Source organism: Lissotriton helveticus, chromosome 3_1, assembly GCF_964261635.1.
Source record: "Lissotriton helveticus chromosome 3_1, aLisHel1.1, whole genome shotgun sequence".
Lineage (NCBI taxonomy): Eukaryota > Metazoa > Chordata > Amphibia > Caudata > Salamandridae > Lissotriton > Lissotriton helveticus.
Genome location: NC_136061.1, coordinates 495,128,812 through 495,154,771, shown reverse-complemented (window position 1 = coordinate 495,154,771; position 25,960 = coordinate 495,128,812). Strand labels below are relative to the sequence as shown.

Below are 25,960 nucleotides of genomic sequence, written 5' to 3'. Positions count from 1 at the left end.
GAGCAGACATGCCCTTGGTGTGTTGTCTACAGTGATTAAAGTAATTGACGACAGCTTGAGTACGGAGTCGTCTTTACAAATTTGGCGACGAGGATGGGATTAAATATAACAGAGACAACTGAAAACAATGAAGACAAGAAAGGTAAAAAGAAGAAACCAGTTTTTTCAAAGTAGTAATAGGAGGAGTTGAACTAGAAATAATTGCAGACTCAGGGTCACCATGCACCATAGTCAACCACACAGTGTGGGATGAAAAGTTAAAAAAAGTTATTGGTAATAAGTTGGAGAAACCAGACATTACATTAAAAACTTTTACTGGGGAAATTGGAAACTATTAAGGAAAGAATGAAGAGGAGGAAGATATTGGACTTCTGGGATACAGAGAGGTTCCTTTCTTCTTCAAGGAGAGAGAAATGAACAGTAAACTGTATGTGGCAGCTACTGGTCCGTCAATATTAGGATGGAGAGATCAGGGTAGGTTGGGCATTACCCTGGACCCCAATCGTTCAGAGCCAGTATTAGTAGTACACCAAGACATAACACGAGACGAGAACATACTAGAAAGATACCCAGGTGTATTCAATGGGCAAATTGGTAAGCTAAGAGGGTTCCAAAACAAAATTAAACTAAAAGAGAACGCAAATCCCAGCTTACACAAGGTACGACACATACCTATAACGCTAAAGGATGAGGTTAGAAAAGAATTTGACAAACCAACCATCCCTAAAGAGGAGTGGACTCGTAGTAGTCTCAAGGACGAAACACTACAGAGAGTACACGAACGCATTGTCAAGGGATGGCCAAAGAAAAAGTGTTTGGTGGAGGAATTACGAGCGTATTGGGAATTGAGAGATGAACTTTCAGCAGAAGACAATCTCATCTTCAGACAGGGAAAAATCATACCACCAAAATGCCTGAGGAAAAGAGTAATACAAATATGTCATGATGGGCACTTAGGTGAAAACAAAACAGAGGATTAAAAGTTGGTATTGGTGGCCAGGATGCAACATTGAGATAGAGGAAGTGGTAAGAGACTGTGTGAATTGCTAAAATGCTGACAAAACACAAACTACATTCCGTCCAACAATAAAACCTTTGACGTGCCCAAACAGGCCTTGGGAGAGGATCGGAGTGGACATAACAGGTCCTATAAGATGGCAGGATGAACAGAGGTACATAATAGTTATGGTGGACCATCTGTCTAAATGGCCTGAAGTAAAAGTGTGCAAGAAAGTAGACACGTGCGACATAATAACGTTCATGGACGATGTGTTCACCAGGGAAGGTATACCGAAAACTATCATAAGTGACAATGGCAGCCAATTCACCTCGGAGGCCTTCAAGAAGTTTATTACTCGGAATGGCATCACCCACAAAACTACATCAATTTATCATCAAGCAGAAAATGGTGCTGTGGAAAGGTTTAATCGAGTAATAAATGGAACCATCCAACTTGCTAACAAAAGTGGGAAATGTTGGAGGAAGGAAGTAAAGGAGATGATATGGGGGTACAGGATAACTCCGGGCGAAAAGACATTAGCGAGCCCGTTTGAAGTAATGAGAGGAAGAACACCCATTTCAAAAGACAATATTGGATGGCTGAAACAAGCGAGAACATCAAGATGGTCTGTGGAAACTATTAAGGAAAGAATAAAGAACGCACAAACAATTCTCAAAGAGAAGCATGACAAGAGCAGGTAGTGCAAAGAGGTGTGCTTAAAAGTAGGGGACAAGGTGAGGATTAAAAGAAGTGGACACATAGTCAAAGGGGAAGACAGATATTCCTCGCCCTTGGAGGTGGTAGAGGTGTTTTGTAACTCTGCATTACTCAGTGATGGAAAAGTATGGCGTACTTCAAGGATGGCAATCTGTCACAGAAAAGAAGAAATGGAACATAAGGAAAGGAAGTGTAGTTATAAGCTGGACGGACACCAACTAGATGGGTCGGATGAAGAGGAGGAAGATGAGGACAATAACATAGGTGCGCCCAGGGGAAGAACAGGTTCTACGACTCCGCAAAATCGGAAAGGAATAGAATCTATTGGAATGGACAGGACACTCAGCTCCGACTACTCTGTGGAGCCACGGGATAGTGCAACAAGTGGCACCGACTCGGAATATGAAGCCAGCGACGATGGAGAGGTGGAGAGTGATGCCAACTCAAAGGAAATGGGTGACACAGTTAATGCTGAACACACATCCACCAAGAATGATGGTAGTAGGCCTATGAAAGATGTCGGCGCAGCTAGTGAAAACAACAGCAGTTATGGCCGAGTTCTATGTAAACCAAGCATATATATATAGACTTCGTGTTTGACTGACAATTCTGAATATGGTACTGCTTCGGGGGGGGGGTTCTGTTTTCTAACCTCTTTTGGTTTTTAGGGAAGGAGATGTGTTGTGTTGGTCTTTTCTCCCTTTCCCTTACCCTGCCCTGCGCGTGCCTTCCCAGCGCGATGATTGGTCAGACCTCAGCTGGAATGTTGACAACTGAGCTGTGTTTGACAGTTATTTACAACAAGGGGTGGTGAGGGACAGAGTCTCTGAATTAAGCAGAATACTCTCACCCAGTCAAAAGATCAGGGCTAGATCCAACACCGTTTTTTAGCTCATTGCACCATCCCAGTTTCAGAACCTGGCTGTATGCAAATTAGTCTGTTCCTGTCCCAGTGCATGATGGGAACAGGGCAAACCAAACTACAAAAGCCAATTCTTACACTGGGAAGGAAACAAGCTTCCGGGGACCGGTTTCTGGCATTACAGCCGTCTTCGGCCCGGCTTGCTTGAATCCTGATGGTGCAATGAGCAAGGGACTCATGTCTGAGTATACCCTTCCACGCTTAGGGTGGACAAAAATATTTACAACAAGGGGTGGTGAGGGACAGAGTCTCTGAATTAAGCAGAATACTCTCACCCAGTCAAAAGATCAGGGCTAGATCCAACACCGTTTTTTAGCTCATTGCACCATCCCAGTTTCAGAACCTGGCTGTATGCAAATTAGTCTGTTCCTGTCCCAGTGCATGATGGGAACAGGGCAAACCAAACTACAAAAGCCAATTCTTACACTGGGAAGGAAACAAGCTTCCGGGGACCGGTTTCTGGCATTACAGCCGTCTTCGGCCCGGCTTGCTTGAATCCTGATGGTGCAATGAGCAAGGGACTCATGTCTGAGTATACCCTTCCACGCTTAGGGTGGACAAAAATATTTACAACAAGGGGTGGTGAGGGACAGAGTCTCTGAATTAAGCAGAATACTCTCACCCAGTCAAAAGATCAGGGCTAGATCCAACACCGTTTTTTAGCTCATTGCACCATCCCAGTTTCAGAACCTGGCTGTATGCAAATTAGTCTGTTCCTGTCCCAGTGCATGATGGGAACAGGGCAAACCAAACTACAAAAGCCAATTCTTACACTGGGAAGGAAACAAGCTTCCGGGGACCGGTTTCTGGCATTACAGCCGTCTTCGGCCCGGCTTGCTTGAATCCTGATGGTGCAATGAGCAAGGGACTCATGTCTGAGTATACCCTTCCACGCTTAGGGTGGACAAAAATATTTACAACAAGGGGTGGTGTTTGACAGTTAGTCATTAACGGGCTGTGCTGCATGCCGAGCAGACATGCCCTTGGTGTGTTGTCTACAGTGATTAAAGTAATTGACGACAGCTTGAGTACGGAGTCGTCTTTACAATGCCGCTCCGAGGTCGAAGCGTTATACACACTAGTTTATTTTGTGTTTGGTTCTGTTTCGGGTTCTGCAGCTTCCTCTTCCACCCCAGTGCCAAAACGATGACTTGCCATTGAAAAAAATCCTTCTTGTGAATGGACTTCTCAAGTCAGTCGGAGCTGAAGTCAACACAGAAGAGAAAAAAACCTCAAGGCCTCAAAGTCTGCACTTCAGCGCCAAAGTCAGACACCTAGGAGAGTCAGTCATAGAAAGAGTGACGGATGTCCTTGATGAAAAGTAGATTTTCTTTTTGTTCACCCAGACATTGACAAGATAATCACCTAGACTCGGGCACAAGGACCATTCAATAAAAGATGCACCTCGTCTTTGAAGAAGAACCCGTCTCCTCCTCTGGTGCCATCATGTCCTAAGATGGTTCGGCATTTGACTTGTAGCCCTATATTGTCTCCACTGCTGCCTTCCATGCCTCCTCCACCACCATTCCCTTTGCCTCCACACTCCTCACCTCCTGCCACACATTCTTTTGCAACCAGTCACTACTACTCAGAATACCCAGATGAAGAGCGTCATTGGTAACCGAATAAGGGAGTCTGTGCGACTTTAATCCTTTCTGTATTTTGAACACATAATATTTTAAAATGTTTGTAGTATTCACTGGTTTTCATCATGTGATCAAGGTGAGGTTTCGCTAGAATGTGTTGGTATATATCTCATAACCATTCATGTACAGTATTCTAAACATGGTGATATTCTATCAACTTTACAGGTTTAACGTTCTATCCGCCAAGGCGAAAACAAAGCTGCACCGCATAACAAATAAACTGTTGATATGTTCCGTTTAAATTTGTAACAATTTGAGAATAACAAATTCTGGCACAATCCAGTTGCGTTTCTTCCTTAATTGTTGCATCATTTGAAATTCATAAAAACCTCAGCCAACGTGTTTCGTCCAGTAAAAACTTGTACTTCTTCAGGGTTGAGAAAATTTGATGAATCAGTGTCAAAACATCCAATGGTCAGGAAACATTCCTCTGAGGTATAAGCCAAAGAGCGGTATCTGTATGTTTTCACCAAGAATAACAACAATCCTCGCAGTGCCCGGGTCGAATGGGCAACTCAAGCGATATTGAGATAAGCTACAGTTAACTTCAGCTAACACATACTTGGAAGAACCTTGTTCCTTGTATTATTTTCCCAATAATAAATGATCTTTCGATGGGTGGGGAATTATCCACCCTGCTGAATACACTTCGATTGGTGTCAGCAGGGTCGATGAACCAGCTATGCAGCACGGCGTCCTCCTCAATGCAACGAGTTCTATCCACCAAGCTACATATATCATGATTGTAGACCATATTCTGTGCATGGCAATTCCCTGTTGACTTTTACAGACTTTACAATCAAGAGATGTTGTCAGTGATGTAATCGAACATTTCATGAGTGATGTAATATGGGGGGTAATGAGAAATACCTGGCGAGGACATGAGTTCTAGATACTTTAGGTTACAATTTATTGTTACCGGAGTTAATTCTGGCTAGTGATTTAAGTGGGTTTGATCATTTAAAACAGTATGTTATAACGGACATTTTCACCCAACTAAAACATCACTTTACCTTTGTTTTTTCAGTGAATTTGTAAGGTTTGTCTAAAATAAAGTAAGATTTTCATCACCGTGGATAGCATGAAAATGGACAAGGGGCCTACCCCCCACTGTGCACTACCCATGCCTACCCCGCCTTTTTCCGCAGCAGACAGCCTTCAGCCAGGCCTTCATCCATCCCCCGCTGGTTGGCAAAGCTGACTTGTGCAACAATATATAGAGTGTAATTTTATTTAAGTCAGACATACTGGTTTTGTGAAAAAGTCCCCAATAACTGTAATCAAATGTATATTTAATAAATTCACACATTGCAATGTTTTCAATAACGGAGATTGCCATAAAATATTTTGAATAAATATTAACATGTCTTTAGGTCTTTCTTTTAAAAATATTCAGGCCACAAAGTGCAACCCAACCATAGAACTAACCACTAGAGGTCACTGTACTCCAGCTGTAGAGCATACAGCTCCAGCTCGGAGTGCTTTAAAATAAATGTGGTAAGATATCCTGGGGTCATGGACTTAATGGCCTAGGAAATTAACTGTTTTTAGGTCGAGCCTCGAGAGCGCTTGAACTGTCTGCCGACCAGTTGTTTATCTTCTGTGTGCTTTTGGCACACCCGCCAATTGCCATTGGTTCTTCCTCGCACCATTCTGAAATGCTGGCTTTCTATTGATCCATTTCTCTTAATTGTCCCTCCTTCGGGTGCCTGTTTCAGCAGAGGTGATTTCACTAAGGGATCGTTTTGGTTGGCCATCGCATTCTTCCTCCTGCACAGTGCGCAATGGCCCCTTCTCTCCTCTGGCATTGAAGCTCTACAGGGCAACACCGACCAAGCAAGTACAATGCTTTGTGCACAGGATGCCACGCCTATACTGGCATCTGGTGCACATAATTCAACACAACACCACACAGTTCAGCTCCACACAATTCCACACCACACAACAGAATTACAATCCACATAATCCCACTCAACACCACATAATTCAACTCCACCTAATTACACGCTACTCAATACCACATAACTACACTCCACATAAATCCACTCCATACCAACAGGGAAGGCAGGGTATCACTACCCTGCCTCCTTATATCTCTTTTTCCCTTTCTTGTAGAGGAGGTGACTATGGACCAGATTTATATCAAAGCGGGAGACCTGCCGTTCCACCTTGGAAACTGGGAAAATTAATCCGTCCCCATCATGGAGATGCCGCCCGCCTCATTTGTAAATTACCATCAAGCAGGTGGCAATTTATAAAAACATTGCCAGGCACATGCCGGCGGTTCCTGGCATGCTATGCTTCGGTACTGTGACAGCAGGATGCAGCCCTGTAGCACAAAGTAATTATTTTTCAAAACGCATTATAATGGTTTTACTGTTCCTTACTCCCCAGGGCTGTCGGAGAAGTTTGGCCAGGGCCAAAACTACCCTGTCTCTGTCGTGGTCAAACTTCTTCAATGGAATTCCCTCCCTGCTAATATACTGGTCCACCTGCCAAATTAAATTGTAAGCAGACCTAAGGTTTCTCCACGGCGGAGACCACTTTGACTACTCAGCAATTGCATTTAGCGGGCGAACCATTATATTGGCTGAGAGGGCACTCCATCGCAGTTGCGATAGAGTACCCTCTCTGCCAATATATATAAATCAGGCCCGAAGTTCCCAGATGCCTACTGCCACATCTTTGCTGATGTGGGGACAGCAAATTAGGTTTTATCGTAAGATAATATGACTCCGCGGGTCCTCAGCAGCGTGAAATATCAATATGTTTTTTAACCTTAATATCTTTTGAACTATCACGCTTTTTGAACCAAAATCTTGCTTTTTGCCAAATTTGGTGTAATTCCGTTCATCCTTTGTTAGTTTGTCTTAAATTCCTATTGAAAAATAAATGGAGAAAACCTGTTTTGGGAACCCACCTTTATTTTCGGCCTCCGTTTTACAAATCACCCTGAACCTTTCCAGGAGCGAACTGAGGTGGAAGAACATGAAAAGTTTTTTTAAGATTCGTCAAATGTGCCATACGGTTTTGCGTCACGTGCCTGGGTTGCACTGCACAGCAGTGCTTGCGCAAGACCTTTAGTGAGGGGGAAACGGTGTTTTAGCTCGTGTGTGTACGATTCCTTTTGTGCTACCCCACTTGCCTTTGCATGCATCTTTTTATAAAAGTCTGCACACAATTGGCCAAAGGCGGGTGCGTTTCTCCGCCCACGGCCTATTGGTGTCTATTACGTGCTTGGTGCGCGTAATAGACACCAATAGGCTGTGTGGTTTCAAGTATCGTGCCCAGACACGGGCGCGATAATTAAAACCACGGCTCACTTTTTTTTTTATCCATTTCACGGGGAAGCATGTAAATGAAAAAAGCTGTGTTTTGTTCAGCGCCACTTTCACCCAGCTTGTTCATCCTTCCAAAGATTGCTCCCGGGGCTGGCCCGGGCACAGGGGCCTGTGAAATGCGATGACTCAACCGCCCGGCTTCAGGAAATATGGGGATATTAAAAGTAGTTCTTAGCGAGCCAAGAGAGTAAACACAGGGCATGCCCATGACTCACTGAGGGTTTTGATGTACACACCTCCAGACCGGCGCCCTCTCTGAGGAGGTCACGCAGCAGCGGCCAAGGAAGTTAATGCTAGTGGACATAGAAAGGACCGCTGGTAAAACTGGTGTGGGCGCTAGTGAAAAAATAGTTTTAGTTAATAAAAACCATAAAAAATACAGAACATTGGGGCGTGGCCTCTAGCATTGTTTGTGCATTTCTTATGTGTATACGTTTGTTTCAGTGTTTTTAATAGTGCTAGCATGTGAGCAGAGACTTCGCAGCGCTACAGGCAACAGGTGATTGGTGTCCATTCCTTCATCCGTGATTGCTGAGACAAATGAGTGTATGCTGGGAGTTGTACTCATGATTTTCTTTCACTGAAGCTACACGCAGATGTAAAAACTCAATTTTAATGATGCATGATAAAAAGCATCAGGGAGCGATCTAGCAACCCTAGTGTGCCCAAGTGCATGGCACTGCTTTCTGAATTAATCCCCCCGCTCCCCCCCAAAAAAGCTCCTGTCCTCTGTGGGGCTTCACTCTTCGCAAGCCAAGCAAATGGTTGAAATATAGAAACATCTGTTCTGACCAAAAGACCTCGAGTTTGAACTGTGGCAGTGTCTGCTCAGCTGTTCATCTTCCTCACATCGAGAACTTAGGGACAGTTTGGCTAAAATTGCGTATATTTAAAGCCCTCCTAAAGACAATAAATGCTATGTAGTGCAATACAAAAATATATCATTACATCAGTGAAACCAACATGCCCGCCTCTGCTTCTCTAGAGCTGGGAGCTATAGGTCAGTAGGAGCAAAAGCGCCTGCCCGCACCCAATCTCCCGCCCGCCTTCCTGATTGAACTATACGTAAACTAATTAGGCCCACGCACAATTCATCACGAGATAGGATGCGTACGAAGGAGTCTTTGAAGGTGGAAGAGGTTTGCCCCCTCCTGATCTCACCCCGAGCAGAAGACATAACAGGAACCTGTAGCAAGGGAAGCAGGCGGAGCCTACCTCAAAGCCTCCAACCCCTGTGCCTGCCTAGGGCCCTACCTCACAACCCACACATCTGTTCTGTGCCCGGTTTGTTCTGGGTCTAGGGGTCTGACATGCGAGGCTCGGGTCAGCAGCGGATGTCTGACGCTCTGAGGATGGGCTGGCGCGCTTTCCTGACAGAGAGAAAGAAAGTAAAAAAGTGACATCAAACGCACTTCCTGCGCTCAGGGGATGAGGTCACCTGAGGGAAAGGCGATATGGCGCGCAGCCGCCAAGATTCAAGGTGAAACGGGCAGGCCTTCGATTCAAGGTGAAACGAGGTCGCCCTCATGTGAAGGTATTACTTTTCTATCAGCTTCGAACGTACACGGCAGGCTCGCACACCCGACACGGGAATTTGTGGCCTCCATCTTGTTTTTTTTATTTCAAGACTGGATGGAAATAGCGAGGGTGCTGAGAAATATTTATATAGCAAAGAATTGAGAGCAAGGCCTGTTATAACCGTAATATCAATCAATCAATCAATCATGCCATTTGTATAGCGCACTACTCACCCGGGAGGGTCTCAAGGCGCTTGGGGGGAGGGGTATGCTACTGCTCGAACAGCCAGGTCTTGAGTTGTTTCCTGAAGGCGAGATGGTCCTGGGTCAGCCGAAGGTGGATGGGGAGGGAGTTCCAAGTCTTGGCAGCCAGGTAAGAGAAGGATCTTCCTCCGGCGGTGGCTCTTCGGATGCGTGGTACGGCTGCGAGGGCGAGGCTGGTGGACCGTAGCTGGCGGGTGGGCGTGTAGAAGGTCAGGCGGTCGTTGAGGTACTTGGGGCCCAGGTCGTGGAGAGACTTGTGTGCGTGGGTGAGGAACCGGAACGTGATCCTCTTGTCGACGGGGAGCCAGTGCAGGTTCCTCAGGTGGCTGGAGATGTGGCTGCTTCGGGGGACATCCAGGATGAGTCGGGCGGAGGCGTTCTGGATGCGCTGGAGTCTTTTCTGTAGCTTGGCTGTGGTTTCCGGCGTAGAGGGCGTTTCCGTAGTCCAGTCGGCTGGTGACGAGTGCCTGGGTGACAGTCTTCCTGGTCTCGGTCGGGATCCAGCGGAAGATCTTGCGAAGCATACGCAGGGTGTTGAAGCACGATGAGGAGACGGCGTTGACTTGTCTGGTCATCGAGAGGGAGGGGTCCAGGATGAAGCCCAGGTTGCGTGCGTGGTCGGTTGGCTTGGGTGCGGTGCCCAGGGCTGGGGGCCACCAGGAGTCGTCCCAGGCGGAGGGCGAAGATCCCAGGATGAGGACTTCCGTCTTGTCCGAGTTCAGTTTCAGGCGGCTGTCCTTCATCCACTCGGCGACGTCTTTCATCCCTTCGTGTAGGCAGGTTCTGGCGGTGTCGGGGTCTCTGGTGAGGGAGAGGATCAGCTGGGTGTCGTCGGCGTAAGAGATGATGTTGAGGTTGTGCTGGTGTGCGATGGCTGCGAGAGGTTTCATGTAGATGTTGAAGAGGGTGGGGCTGAGTGAAGATCCTTGCGGGACGCCGCAGATGACTTTGGTGGCCTCGGAGCGAAACGGGGGGAGGCGGACTCTTTGTGTTCTTCCGGCGAGGAACGAGATGATCCACTCCAGTGCCTTCTCTTGGATACCGATGTTGCTGAGGCGCTGGACTAGGGTGCGGTGGCAGACCGTGTCGAACGCAGCGGAGAGGTCCAGGAGGATGAGGGCCACTGTTTCCCCCTTGTCGAGCAGGGTCCGGATGTCGTCGGTGGCTGCGATGAGGGCGGTCTCGGTGCTGTGGTTGGCTCTGAAGCCGGACTGCGAGGGGTTGAGGGATCCGTTCGTCTCGAGGAAGGCGGTCAGCTGTCTGTTGACGATCTTCTCGATGACTTTAGCAGGAAAAGGGAGGAGCGAGATGGGGCGGAAGTTTTTGAGATCGGTGGGGTCCGCTGTAGGTTTCTTCAGGAGGGCGCTGATCTCGGCGTGCTTCCAGCTCTCCGGGAAGGTGGCGGTGTTGAAGGAGGCATTGATGATGTTCCGGAGTTGGGGTGCGATGGTGGAGTCGGCCTTGTTGAAGACGTGGTGTGGGCAGGGGTCGGTCGGTGATCCGGAGTGGATGGAGTTCATCGTGTGGGCTGTGTCTTCGGTGGTCACCGTGGTCCAGGTGCGAAGGGTGGCGGTGGGGGGCATTGGTTCGACGGTTGGGTGCGTGGGTGGGGCGCCGAAGCTGTTGTGGATGTCGGCGATCTTGCGGTGGAAGAACGAGGCGAGGGAGTCGCAGAGGTCTTGTGACGGAGTGATGTCGTTGGTGCCGGTGCTGGGGTTGGAGAACTCCTTGACGATAGTGAAGAGCTCTTTGCTGTCGTGGGCGTTGTTGTCCAGTCGTTCCTTCAGGGATTTCTTCTTGGTGGTGCGGATGAGCTGGTGGTGCTTGCGGGTAGCGTGTTTGAGGGCGGTCATGTTGTCGGTGGTCCGGTCGAGGAGCCAGGCTTTCTCGAGGGTGCGGCAAGTCTTCTTGGAGTCCTTGAGGTAGTCGGTGAACCAGGATGCCTTCTTGCTTCTGGGTCTGCTGGGAGGGTTCTTTAGTGGCGCGAGGTCGTCGGCGCAGGCGGTCAGCCACTCTGTGAAGTTGCGGGCTGCTTCGTTGGGGTCCGTTGTGTTGGCGGGTGGGCTCTGGCTGAGGGAGGTGGTGAGCTGGTCTGCGGTGATCTTGCTCCAATTCCTGTGAGGTACCTGTTGCGGGTGGTGGTGGGTCGTGGGTCTTTTGAAGCTGAAGTGGACGCAGCTGTGGTCGGTCCAGTGGAGTCCGGTGGCGTGGCTGAAGGTGATGTACTTGCTGGAAGAGAAGACGGGATCAAGCGTGTGGCCGGCGTAGTGGGTGGGGGTGTTGACCAGTTGCTTGAGTCCGAGGTTGGTGAGGTTTTCCAGCAGGGCGGTGGTGTTGTGGTCCTTGTTGTTCTCCAGGTGGAAGTTGAGGTCCCCGAGGAGGATGTAGTCAGTGGAGGGGAGGGCGTGCGGGCTGATGAAGTCTGTGATGTCTTCGCTGAATTGTGTGCGTGGTCCCGGGGGTCTGTAGACGAGGGTGCCTCTGAGGGTCGTCTTAGGGTCGGTGTGAATCTGGAAGTGGAGATGTTCGGCTGCGGCGAAGGAGTCGTTGGCGTCGGTCGTGATGCGGATGGTGTTCCTGTGGACGATGGCGATGCCACCTCCGGTCTGGTTGATGCGGTCCCTCCTGATGATCTTGTACCCGTCCGGGATGGCGATGGCGATGTCGGGTGCAGAGGAGGCGTTCATCCAGGTTTCCGCGAGGAAGGCGACGTCCGGTGATGTAGCGTTGAGGAGGTTCCAGAGTTCCACGGCGTGTCTGTGGACGGAGCGGGTGTTGATCAGGATGCACTTGAGGTGGTTGCTGCTGGTGTTTGTCTTGGCGGGTGCGGGGCAGGTTCGGAGGCAGGTGAACTTGCAGGTGCAGCAGGTGAAGGGTCCGTGGGTGCGTCTCGGGGTGGCTCGGCAGCAGGCGTGGGTCCGGCCGGCATTGAGTGCGTTGAGAGTGGCGGCGTCGTAGGTCAGTCGGGTCGTCTTGCCTCGGCGGGGAGGGCCAGGGGTCCTGGCGCTGGGCGCGGGCCAGGCGCAGACGGGCTTACCTTTGGCGCACCTTCGGCGCTCAATCGGTGCTCCCGCTGCGCGCGTCCGCTGCGCGGTCGCTCTGGGGGCGTCATAAGTAAGGAGCCGGGAGGGAGGAGCAGCTGGGTGGCGGGAGCGGGGCGGCGAATGGAATCACAGGGGGGCGGGGCCGCAGGGAGGCAGCGGCGGGAAATTCCAAGAAGCAGCGGGCAGCGGGAAATTCCCAGGAGCAGCGGGAAATTCCCAGGGGCAGCGAGCGAAGGAATCTGCAGGCAGGTCACCACCAGTTCCTGCGGCATAGCATTCAGCTGGTTCCATGTTTTCCAGCCAACCATACAAAGCAAGATGGGGTTTGTAGTTCCACATTTTCCTGTACAGGACTACTAGCCCAACTATGAAATGGATAACTAGGACTTAAGCCTTCATGAAGTGTCTCCAGTCCTTCTCAGATTATGTCCAAGCAGGAAGCAGCGCCTAGACGTTACTCAGCACTTCATGGTTTCCTACTGGCCCTGTGTCATGAGTCACTTAAGGGCTCATCCTGGCTTTTAGCAAACAGTGCTGTGGGTTCTGGGACCTGACGTTTCAGTTTAAGTATGGTCCTACACCTTCCAACATACAAAGAGCCACGGGATACAAAGATAGGGCTGTCTGACACTCATTTCTAATGACCAGAACTCAGCAATACAGCACACACTATCAATTGCTTTGTCTGTAGGTCCTTAAATAGTAAACGCCACACCTTTTTTCAACCATAAAAAGATTAAAGGCATGCATGGCCCTGCAGGCCTCGTACCCGCAACATGCATGCCCTTAGTCTGCTCAACCCACCAAGGGTAGAGGATGTAGCCTTACAGCTCTCCCTCCCTCGCTTTCGCTTTCTCTCTCTCTCCGTCTCCACTCTTCCTCTCTCTCGCTACCTCTCCCCACTCTTCCGCTCTCACTCTCCCCCTCCCAACTTCTCTTTGTCCCCCTCCCTCTCCCCTCTTCCTCTCCATTGCCCTCTTTCTCTCTCCGCCTCCCTCTCATGCTTCCTCTCTCTCCCTCACCCTCTCCGCAAGACAAAGCAACAGTCTCAAAAGCATTTGCAATGCAATGGGTCTCGCTTTACTGAAACTTTGAGCTATTGGCATTACTAATAATAATGCAACGCCAATAGCTCAAACTTTAATAAAGCGAGACCTATTGCATTGCAAAAGCTTGTTATCTTCATTTTCTCTACCATTTTGGTCATGGGCCCGCACCCAGGGCAAGTGCCTGGCTCGAAGATGCTGCGCTATGTCAGACGCTTCTATCAGAATTTTGGGAACTAACGCCGGTTACTGGTCGGCCGCGCGATATCTGGGGCCCTCTTGTTTCGTATCTCCTCTCCCGGAATGCCCCTTCCTCTGCGACCTCTCCCACGCTCCCTGCCAGCACTCCGCCCGCGGCGTCCGCCGGTGCTGGTCCATAGGAAGCCTCCTTCCTCTGCCTGCTTGCTGCAGTCCTCTCGCGCCCCTCTTGCCTATATTCCGCCCCGTTTGATACCCCTTGATGCCCTCTCATGCTCCGCATCCAGCCACTTTACCTTTTATTCCACAATGTGCCGCTATCCATGCTGTTTATGACTGGTGCAATGTTTCTATTTTCTCCTGTCATGTGCCGCAGTACTATATGATTACCTTGACACCTGATGTGCACAATTTTCAATAAAGGTCTTTGAAAAATAAAAAATAAAAATCTAAAAACTTGGGAACCCTTAGCACTCAATCGAAGCAAATAATTATCTGTTCATCTGGATGTAGAATCATGGAATACACACTGCATTTCGATTTTAGACTCCTACTTTTCTTTATTCGGCTTTCTTCCCATGTGTATAGTATCCCCCTTTTTGGTTGTAGAAGTTAGTCTCTTTTTCTTTCTTTTTTGTTAGAATGTATAGGTTTTCAATACGGCATATTTTGAATTAGAGGGAAGGTTTCACAAATAAGTACATCTATGAGAACTTCACTTAGGGTCCTGTCATATATTCTAAGATGTGGGGAAGTAACGCCTATATAAGCACTGAGTGAAGACCGAAAAGTGCATAAAATCAGTTGAGGTGGTGATAAATTTATTGAGAAAAAAGGCTGGGAATACAATGGACACTGATTTATAATTATAGTAGAGGATGTGCATTTACTCTGTGGGGATCTAGGTCGATTGTTGTGGTGATTCAAAGGAAGTGCTCCTTTTAGGAGCAAGAGCCCCCACACACCCCAGGGGTGTCATGCTTCATCATTGGGCAGCTCTTCGTTGGGCTGGCGCAGTAATGTCCAACGGGCCTTCAAGGGGGCTCTTTACTGGTGTTCTTTTTTGCTGATGTGGGGTGTGAGGTTGAGTGAATAGATGTGAGTAGAATGGAAACAAGGTGTGTATTAAAAATGTCTAAGGGGATCCAAAGGGTATTTAATTGTTGGCTCCCTATGTCATCTTTAAAAACGTGGATTGAGCATATAACAGATTTAATGGTCGATTTATAGCTACAGTAAGTGTGAGTCAAAGGTCAACATGTTTCATACCTATTACTGTCCAGAAGGATCATGGCATTTCGTCAGGACCAAAAAGACCTTTTTCTACTCCATCAGGGATAGTCAGATAAAGTATGTGCAAACCATGCCGTGTATGCATTTCATGGATATTCAGTATGTCTCCTGGAGATAGACCCAAAAGTTGCAAAACAAGGGGCACAATCGGACCGGTCAGAATGGACGCTATTATGCGTAATGACGGTCAGTTGTTGGAACACAATTGGGGCTTCCGACCTACCCCTTGCTCTGCCGGTTCAGGCAATTATAGGGGAAAACATGCTTGATGAATTTGGAGAAGTATGAACAACCTAGAAAATGAGTAGCAGGAATCTTTCAAATTAGTATGTAAATATGTTCCTGATATACAAGATTGAATACGGAAGGTATTTTGGAAAAAAGACTTTGGGAATGTTCTTCTTTCTTCTATGTCTACACATTTGCACTGTTTTAAATATAGTCTTGTGTGCTTTGTAAAACAAGAAAGTATAAATAATCTTAGCACAGGCAGACTGATTATTTGCTATACTGACTGGTGTAACTATTCAAAAGGATTACTGTATTGATATGGTCTATTGTATTAACATGGTTTTAATGTTTTCATTATTATTTTTTTCACTTTGATAAGAGCATTATGTTCTGAAAAATGAAATGTGTAACCCTGAATGCATCAAATATGCACAAATACTACTGAAAGGTGATTTCAATGGATTACAATTGCTAAAGTAAGGTACAATAACTGAATGTGTTGTATTTAAAATCTGCTGAATAAATAAGCAGTATTGTGAATTGGAGGCCTGGTAATTTCTATTTTACAATGGTTTAGTACGTCCTACCAGGCCCCTGTAACGGACATGACCCCTATGGTTTAAAATCACCAAGCCGAGTAGGCAGGTCAGAGGATCTTGCAAGACAAGTGAGGAGTTTATCTCTGTAATAATAGTGCACACTTCGCGCCAGTATGTAGAGACCAAAGGGCACAGCCAAAGAAGATGAGAGAAGTCCCCCGCAGGAGATGAGCACTGACGACATCTATCACTAGGGATGAGACCCATTCTAAATAACTGAGCGAGGGAGCGGTACAGCCGGTGTAAATATTTAAAATGTATAAGGCGCAGGCGGTAGTTTGGAGATAAGCATTTGATCTGTTAACAACATTACAGCCAGTCCTCCTGAGAAAGATCAATGCCCAAGTCCTCGCTCCAGGCCCTGCGGGCTCCATCATCAGATATTGAAGAGGCCACTAGTGTGGTGGCATAGAGTCTAGAAATCTGTCTGCGAGGAGAGGAAGAAGTGTATGTCAGGTCAAGGGCATCCATCGAAAGGGGGGGCTGCGGGTACGTGGGATGCAAATCCTGACAAGACGCTCTAAGTTGTTAATAAAGCAGTGTGTCCATTGGGCCATACTCGGCCGGTAGCGAAAAGAAATTGCCGTTGGGGTAGAGGTCAGATATAGTGGCCAGACCCATGCCAGCCGCACGTTACGATTCAGAAAAGGGGGTGGTGATGGACAGAGCATCTGAGTTAAACAGAACACTCATACCCAGTCAAAAGATCAGGGCTTGATCCATCACCGTTTTTTAGCTCACTGCACCATCCCAGCTCAGAACGTGGCTATATGCAAATTAGTCTGACCCTGGCCCAGTGCATCATGGGAACAGGGCAGACCAAACTACCAAGCCAATTCTTTACTGGAAAGGAAACAAGCTTCCGGGGACCGGTTTCTGGCATTGCAGTCGTCTTCGGCCCGGCTTGCTTGAATCCTGATGGTGCAGTGAGCCGCACATTACGCCATTTCTGCCGTGTGCAGTGAGGGGAAAGCCGGGTGGTATGCGACAGGCATGGCACCGACGGAGAGCAAGCTTGAGCCTGAATATTTCCGAAGACCGTCCCAAGCCCAGCGCATGGTCTCCACTGTGTCGATTTCTCCACGTGGTGGCTTGGCAGGGGCAAAGATCCCAGTATGTAGGGGCAAGGGGCCGCCAGGTCGGCTTCAACCGCCACGTGAGGCTGAAATGGTGTTGGATGAAGCCATAAGTGAAGGAAGCTGGCCTGGGCACTGAGGACGTATAGTTTAAAATTCGGGGCACCCATCCTGTCGCACGCGAGGGGAAGCGCGAGGATATCATACGCAATTCTGGGCTGACGCCCTGCCCAGGCAAGGGAGATGATGAGGGAACAGAGAGTGCGGAAGAAGTGATCTGTGAGAGGAACACATTTCGGGAGCACTACCATCTTAGCGATGGCGATACGCCCCGCCAAGGATAGAAATAGGCGCCGCCAAAGGGGTATCTTGGTCTCCAGCCAATCAACAGTCCGACCAAAATTGGCTTTACAAAGTTCATCCACATTCTTACTGAGCCAGATGGCCAGATATCTGGTGGGACATGATGCCCACACGAAAGGGTAGTCCGGGGTGAAGGGGATAGTGGCATCCATCAAAGGAAAAAGAATAGACTTGTTCCAATTAACCTGGATGCCAGATAAACCCCCGAATCGCACCACCTCACGGACCATGGGGCCGAGGCTCTCTTGAGGATGGCGGACTGTGGCGGGATTGCAGAAAGGGGTCAGAGACTGGATCTGGATAAGTAGGGCTTTATTTTAGTAAATGTCCTTTGACTACGAGAAGTAAGTCTTTCTCGGGAATGTGCTGCTGGATCCGTGGTATCTGTTGCCCTCTGGGGAGTTTCTTCGTTCTTGCTGTTCTCCCTCTGGATTTACGTACTGCTCCTCCTCGGTTTCCTCACCGCAGGACATGCAGGGAATAAATATAAAGAGCGGCCTGGCAGGACTCTGTTCTCTTCTTGTAACACCCGGGGGGTACCAGGGAGTGAGGGGATCACCGCTGAGGTCGTGTAATTACAAAGCAATGCTATGTACACGAGGAGTGAGGTAATCAGTCGTGAGAAGAGGGTGACCGGGAGTAAGGGGAAAGATGGGGCTGGAAAGAGTATTTACAAAGAAACACGTAGGCACAAGCAGTTCGGCTGGGGTTCTAACCAGATGAGTCTCCCCACCTCCCAACCCAGCCCGACACCCGCTGCCGTACCTGCTTATGCCACACTCCTCTTCGAGTGTGGCTCGGCAACTCGTGGGGACGTTGGCCTCCTGGCTCCGCAGCTCCCTCGGGTGGTTCTCCTCTCGCCTCTCGGTTCCGAACTTCTCCTTTCTCTTCAACCGCTTCTCGAACTCCTCTCCATGCTGTAAACTCCTCATGGGTGACGTCACACGCTGTTCTTGGGTCTTCCTCCCTTACGACCAATCCTACCGCTCGTACATCAGCAGGGGGCGTGTCCTCTTCTCCCTCATACGTCCAGTTAAAGGAGCCTTCCCCCATTTCTTCCTCTTGTGTCGAACATAGTGGGTGCCTGTCCGTGCTCCACTCGTTCTGGTGTGGTTCGAGAGAGGGAGGGGTAGCAGAGTCAACAGCCCACCATTTTACCGTAGGGGAAACACCATCCACCCGCCTAGTCGCCCTGTTACACGGACATAGAGAGTGACATTGTCCGCGTACATTGAGACAACCAGGGCCGCAAAGCCCAGGCCCCTCTGAGTGTAATGCTGCCTGAGCCTGGCTGCAAGGTGCTCCTTTGCCACAGCAAAAAGCATAGGCGAGAGTGGGCACCCCTGCATAGTACTCCTCAAAACGTGAATGGGTTCTGATATCTGACCATTGATCCGGATGCGAGCCACCGGGAGGGAGTAAAGGAGATGGACTTTGGGCAGAAACACCGGGCTAAAGCCAAGACTGGGGAGGAGATAAAAAAAGGAAGGGCCATTCGAGAGTGTCAAAGGCCTTGGTGGCATCTAAATGAGCCGCTACAGCCGGTAGAGAGGGTTGATCTGATGAAGTACAGCAAATATCATGCGGAGGTTATGCGACGTTGCACGCCCGGGAATGAAACCGTACTGATCCGGGCGAGCGATCATGGGCATGAGGGGCAAGAGGCGGGAGGCCAAAACCTTGGCAAAGATCTTATTGTTGGTGTTGATGAGTGGTAAGAGGCGATATGAGTCCGGAAGTTCAGAGGATGTGTCTGTTTTCAAGAGCAGTGTCAACAGGGCCTCACGAAGTGAAGGGGGGAAGTGGCCTGACTCTAAGGAGTCATTATACGTAGGGGCGAGATGACGGATAAGGATGGGCGCAAATGCTTTATAGAAAGCAGCGGGCAGACCGTGGGAGCCGGGCGCCTGATCCCCGGGCAGACTATTGATAGCAGTTAGGATCTCTTCCTTAGAGAAGGGTTTATCAAGATATTCCTGATGGCCATTGCTTTCTTTCTTCTTTTTTTTAGATTTTTATAAAGCGTGAACTAGAACCGAAGATATCTGGAATCAGAGCGCTTTACATAGCACAAATTTCGTTACACAAGGACCCATTAATTTTTGTTGCTCAGCCAGAGGAGCTCAAGAGTGTTGAAGTACGGCCATTGCTTTCTTTCTTCTTTTTTTTAGATTTTTATAAAGCGTGAACTAGAACCGAAGATATCTGGAATCAGAGCGCTTTACATAGCACAAATTTCGTTACACAAGGACCCATTAATTTTTGTTGCTCAGCCAGAGGAGCTCAAGAGTGTTGAAGTACTGGTGTACGAGGTCACCTGAAGATATAGTCCTGGCAGTGTAAAGTTGAGTATAAAAAGCGGTTGCCCGTGAAATGACCTCGGTGGGAGGGGTTGTGCCTTCCGGACCCCCGTCCTGCAGTGCTGTGATGTAGGAGGCAATCAATCAATACATTTGTAGAGCGCGCTACTCACCCGTGAGGGTATCAAGGCGCTGAAGGGAGGGAGGGGGTGCTATTGCTCGAATAACCAGGTCTTGAGGTGTCTCCTGAAGGTGAGATGCAGCATGAGGCCGCATGAGGCCGCCGCAGAAGATTGGCTAAGGTCTTACCATAACGGCACACCCTCACTTCCCTACCCAAAAAGGACAGCAAGTTTTTTAGATTGATATACTGTGATTACAATTTGTGGAGTCTAATCATCTATCTTTCTTCTCTCTGATGTCTAGTAACCTTGTCTAAGCCAAGAAATGTGATCAAATTTGAGTTACTCCCATGTTTTGCCTAACTGTACCCGCCAACTGAGTACTTTGGGTCATTATTACTAATGGCCCGAATGTGTTAGAAGGTCCATTTTTTAACTTGAAAGATATATATTTATTTATTTATTTGTTTGTAGAGTGCCAGAATCGACCCCCGAAGGGGTATCTCTGCGCTATAGACGGGCACAGTGAGAAAGAGCCTAATATCTAAGAGTCGGGGGGAACAGATAGGTCTTAAGCTGTTTCCTATAAAGAAGGTGTTCCGTGCATTGTTTTAATTGAGCAGGAAGCTTATTCCAGTGGCAAGGACCCAAGTGGGATAGGGCCTTCCCACCTTGCCTAGCTCGTCTGATTATGGGCACTGTAAGGAGATGTTTCCCTGATGAGCGGAGGGACCGCTGAGGGACATAAGGAGTGGATTTATCCGCCAAATAACGTGGGCCTGGATTGAAAAGGGCCTTATGAATAATACAACGCACCTTGAACTGTACCCGCTTCCAAATCGGAAGCCAATGGAGTGAGGCAAGAAGAGGCTGAGAGGCCGTCCTTGGAGGCGCGTTTAGAATCAAACGAGCAGCCGTGTTCTGGACGACCTGTAATCTGTCCAATGCAGCCTCATTGGCAGACAGCAGAAGGCTGTTGCAATAATCCAGGCGACTTAATATAAGTGCCTGGGTTAGCATCTTCCTAGAGGAGTCCGGAAGCAAGGGGAGTATACGGCGCAATAGGCCCAACACATGGTAACACGAGCCTGCTGTGTGGGTGGCATGCTCTTTCATGGTGAGGGTCTGTTCAAGGCGGACACCTACATTTTTTACACAGGTTTTTGGTGTCGGGGAAGAACCGAAATCTGAAGGCCACCAATCAGGGGTCCACAATAATCGGGCTTCCCTGAAAAGCATTATTTCGGTTTTCCCCACATTGCACTGTAGAAAATTAGTCATCATCCATTGAGAGATGTTTCTCTTCCCCTTAGAGAAGGCGGCCCTGTACTGAGGAGGTGAACTTAGCAAAAGGAAAAAGCACTTGGGTATCGTCTGCATAGGAAACTGGGATAAACCCACTGTTCCTCAACAGATTGGCCAAGGGAGCCACGTAGATATTAAACAAAGTAGGGCTCAAACAAGAGCCCTGTGGGACTCCCTTGGACAACGATGTTGCGGCAGGACGATAAGGTCCACGGTTAACTGGCTGAGAGCGAGAAGATAGAAAACTCGTCAGCCACTGGAGGGCTGAGTCTCTGAGTCCAACCTCTACCAATCTCCTGAGCATGATACCATGGGAAACCGTGTCGAAGGCGGCGGACAGATCCAACAGCACTAGAATCGTGGAATCGCCTATATCTAGGGTCATCCTGATGTTATCGGGTACCTCTAGTAGGGCTGATTCTGTGCTTTATTTTGGGCGATAGCCTGATTGAGATGGATCAAGACTGCCCGTCCGCTCGACATGGTTGGAGAGATGGGTGTTAATATGCTTCTCCAAAAGCTTGCCCAGGTAAGGAGGGAGAGAGATGGGACGCAGTTTGGAGAACTCAGTTAGCGGGGCCTTAGAATTCTTCCGAATAGGCATAACCTGTGCTACCTTCCATTCTAGTGGGACCAAGCCTTCTCGCAGGGAGAGATTGAGGAGATGAGCAATGGAGGGGGATAAATGACTGGCCAGGGAAATAGTGATTTTTGCCGGTAGAAAATCCCAAGGCGAACCAGATTTTACGGAACGGATCAGTGACTCCGTCTCCTCCTGCGACACCGGGGGAAAACTCCCTAACAATTGAGTAGTTACTTGAGCAGATTCAACAGGAAACATAGCGGAAACAGAGTGTTCTCCTGATTCAACAATTTTATCATATAATGATTCAATTTTTTCCGAGAAAAAAGTGCCAATGCCATCGCATAATTGTTGTGAATGAACCGTCTGGTTCTCACACACCCTAGGGTCCGTAAAGGATTTTAAAATGCGATATAACGTCTTAGGGTCATTGTTGGCCTGGGCTAATTGAAGAGCTATATAATCTTTACGTGCAGCCCTGATTTTTCCATGGTACTCAGCTAGGGCCACGTGGAATCGGGCTTTATCCTCCTCCTCATGAGTAAGGCGCCACCGCTTTTCATACTTCCTGCAGATACATTTTTGCTTATGAAGTAGGGGGGAATACCAGGAATCTGCACGGGCCTGGGTGTTTTCCGAAGGGATTTCAGGGGGGCTAGTTGGTCCACTGCGCCAGAGACAGCTAGATTATTCTTAACTAGCGCCTCCTCAGTGCCATCCGACTCTAATATCTGTGGGTCCACAAAGATGGCTTTAAAGCCATCTGGGGTGACTTTTTTCCACTGTCTAAAGAAAGCAGGAGAGTCCTTAATGACTTGGGCCAGATGTAGGTCGCCAATTACCGGTCGGCAACGGCCGATTTCGGCCGTTACCGACCGGTATTTGGGAATTGGCATGTAGGGGGCATTTTATTTACAGAATCGGTATATTTACCGATTCGGTAAATTTACAGAATCGGTAAAATACCGAATCGGTAATTATACCGATTCTATAAATCAATATGTAGGTGGCACTGTAATCAGTGCCACAGGCCCTTACCGAATCGTTATTTACCATGGAATACTATTCCATGGTAAATAACGAATTCCAGTGTACATGCACATCTGTGCATGTACACCTGTGCCATGTGGGACACAGACATGCCCTAAGGGCATGTATGTGTGTCACATGGCACACAAGCCAGAAACAGGGGTGCAACAGGGTGTCAAAGTGACACCCTGTCCCCCTTGTAAATTCTGTAATTTTACCGATTCGGTATTTGCTATTGAATCCTATGGGCCCATAGGAATCAACTGCAAATACCGATTCGGTAATTACCGATTCGGTATTTTTACCGAATTATTTACCTACATAGCAATTACCGAATTGTAAATACCGAATCGGTAAAATTCGGTATTTACCATTCGGTAATGTGCTATTACCTACATCTGGGCCTTGATTCTTCTTCCTGGGTGCTTGAATGCTGAACTCAATAGACGCATGATCAGACCAAGGAAGGAGCTGTGGGGGGATTACAAGAAACATTAGGACAATTAGAAAAAACTATATCCAAGGTATGACCTGCTATGTGAGTGGGGCCCTCATGACGCCTAGTTAACCCAAGGGTAGCTAACTCTGTTATAAGTGTCACTGCTTCCACATTGGAGCTACATTCACTATGTATGTTAAAATTGGCGAGTAACAAAAAGTTACTACCCGTGATTACATGCGGGGCGATGAGCTCAACAAGATGGACAGGGAAGTTATTTATCGGGCCTGGGGGACGATATACCAGGGCTCCTTTTAAACTTACACTGGCTAAGAGGGCCAAACGAAAGACCAACACTTCCATAGCTGAATAGCTATGCTGTTCCAGTATAGTAATTATAATGTTGTCCCTGTGCACAATGGCAACTCCACACCCTGTTTTGTTTTGTCTGTCCATACGGACAAATATATATCCCTCTGGCACAGCAAGAGCTATAGAGGGGACCGAATGAAGTTTCAACCAGGTCTCAGTTAACAACCCGAAATAGGGTTGTACCGAAGAGAGGAGATCCCAAATTTCAGCGGAATGCTTAGTGAGGGATCGCACATTGCACAGTAAACCTCTCCACCCCAGTTGTAAATTGGGAGGGATGGTACTAAGATTAGCTGTGGGAGCGTGTGATGGTGATAGCAGAGATTTTACAATCAGTGCTGGCCTGAAAGTCACACACCCTACAAGAGAAGGGACCCTCACACACGGGCCACACACCCAACCCACCAACGGAACTAAGGGGATGCCTTATCCTTACTATTTCCTCGGACGAGTATGTCCACCTCATGAGAGGGCCTTGGTCCGAGGAAAAAAGATCATGGTTCGCGTCGTGGTTGGCATTGTGTTTTATAGAGGGGCCAGCGACTAGAGTGCTAACCTCCCTCTCTAACCGGAAGAGCGCCCTGCCTCCCTCCACTCAAACGAGAAAATAGCGGTGGACCGGGGAGCGGGATACAAGGCCAAAAAGTGGGTGAGTGCACAGGAAATACAATTTGTAGGCAATTCAGTTAAAACAGATTAAAACAATTAATCAATGCGCTTCTCGCTTCATACAAATGTTGTTAAGGCTTAGCTTTCAGCGCGCGTCTGCTCGCGTCGTTGCTCGCTTCCTGTTTTATAGATGGGCCAGCGACTAGAGCGCTAACCTCCCTCTCAAACCGGAAGAGCTCCCTGCCTCCCTCCACTCAAACGAGAAAATCTCGCGGTGGACCGGGGAGCGGGATACAAGGCCAAAAAGTGGGTGAGTGCACAGGAAATACAATTTGTAGGCAATTCAGTTAAAACAGATTAAAACAATTAATCAATAATAATCCAATAAAACAATAATCAATCAATATACAGTTACTTCCCTGAAAACCGCAATAAAGAATACTTTATCCGTGAACATACCTGTATGTTTATTGATAATGACTTTCTTTATTTTTGTTTCCATGTAAGTAAACTGTACAGGAAGTTTTTCCAGGGGAAATTATTCAAGCATTTATGACTTCAGTGAAGATTCCTATGATGCAGAACCAGTAACCTTTTTCATATTTTGGGTCATTCAAAGTCAATGGGTAACGAACGCACTGGGATGTCCAGCGGGCCTGTGGGAATTCAGGGCCATGAGTGAAGCTGTTTGAACATGGTACGTTGCTTTGTCTTTTTGAAGGAGTCAGAAGTTGTCAAGAGGCGGCAGGCTACAAGTACTGTCAAAGTTGAGCTGCAGACAATTCATCTTGACATAGCTCCTGGTGAAGCAACTTTAAACGTTTAAGGCGGGAAAAATGTTATGGACTCATCTTGGTTGCTTCTGCTGGTCAGGTATTCAGAGTGAAATGTTTTGGTGCATAGATGGGCATATTTTCCGTCAGCTAAAAGATGGAGCAATACACATCAGTTGGACTGATTGGTTGAGCGTGAGCTCGTTGCAGAATATTTCGTGCAGTACTACAAAAGCGCTGCGTGGCCACCTTGTTCTTTCCTCAATCTCGGTTTCGGAAGGCCTATTCTTGGTTTTTTGTCCCTCCAGATGAATTTGTTAAGTATTTGGGTTATTTTCTTAAGGAAGTCGTCCGTTAGTGGTAAGGGAAGCCTGCTAACTAGGTAGTTAACTATTGGGGTGATCATCATTTTAACTGTGTCTATTCTGCCCCACCATGTGATAAACTTGGGCGACCAGTTTTCCAGTAGCCCTTTTATCTTGTCTAAGGTGTTTTTCTCGTATTGTTCCAGGGTTATTCTTAGGTTTCTCCCAAAATTGATTCCTAGGTATTTGACAGATCTCGTTTGCCAAGCTAGCTCTGAGTCACCCAGTACCTCCTTGGTTGTGTGTATATTCAGTGGCATACACTCTGATTTATCTCTGTTTAGGTTGTAACCAGAGTGAGATGCGTAAGCGTCAATGGTGTGCATGAGAGCTGGTATGGACTTGACAGGATCTTTTGTTGTGATTAGTAGGTCGTCTGCGTAGGCAGCTAGTTTAGCTGTGGCATTGTTAATGGTTATGCCTGCTATGTTCTTATTAGCTAGGATGTCCCTGATCAGTGGTTCTATTTCCAGTAGGAACAACAGTGGGGATACGGGGCAGCCTTGTCTGGTCCCACTTTGGAGGTTGAAAGTGGGCGAGGTCGTTCCGTTGATGGCAATCTGTGCCTTGGGGCTTTTGTATAGGGCCATGACCTTCTTTGTGAAATCTTCTCCCAGGTTGTATGCCTGCATGCACTTCTCTAAAAAGTGCCAAGGTGCCTCAACCTTGCGGACCTGAGAACCTTCCAGTACGCCTTTGTGGCCAGACAGGGAATGCACTTGATACTACAAAATCAACAATACACCCCTACCTGGCTACTACTAGAGAGGGCCATCTTTGACAACACTGACCCACTAGCCCTTCTC

General features: G+C 48.1%; 1 protein-coding gene across 7 annotated transcripts in view; it reads left to right on the top strand.

Moving 5' to 3' along the window:
- Positions 1–25,960, top strand: part of PMS1 (PMS1 homolog 1, mismatch repair system component) — an 851,578-nt gene that overhangs the window by 119,305 nt on the left and 706,313 nt on the right. The window contains exon 6 of one of the 7 annotated variants that reach the window (XM_078680385.1): positions 5,313–5,576. The exons of the other annotated variants lie outside the window; for them this stretch is intronic. Within the exon in view, the coding sequence (XP_078536511.1) occupies positions 5,313–5,323 (11 nt within the window). The 3' untranslated portion in view covers positions 5,324–5,576. Of the gene's footprint in view, positions 1–5,312; positions 5,577–25,960 lie in introns of those variants that run through there. 7 annotated transcript variants of the gene reach the window in all.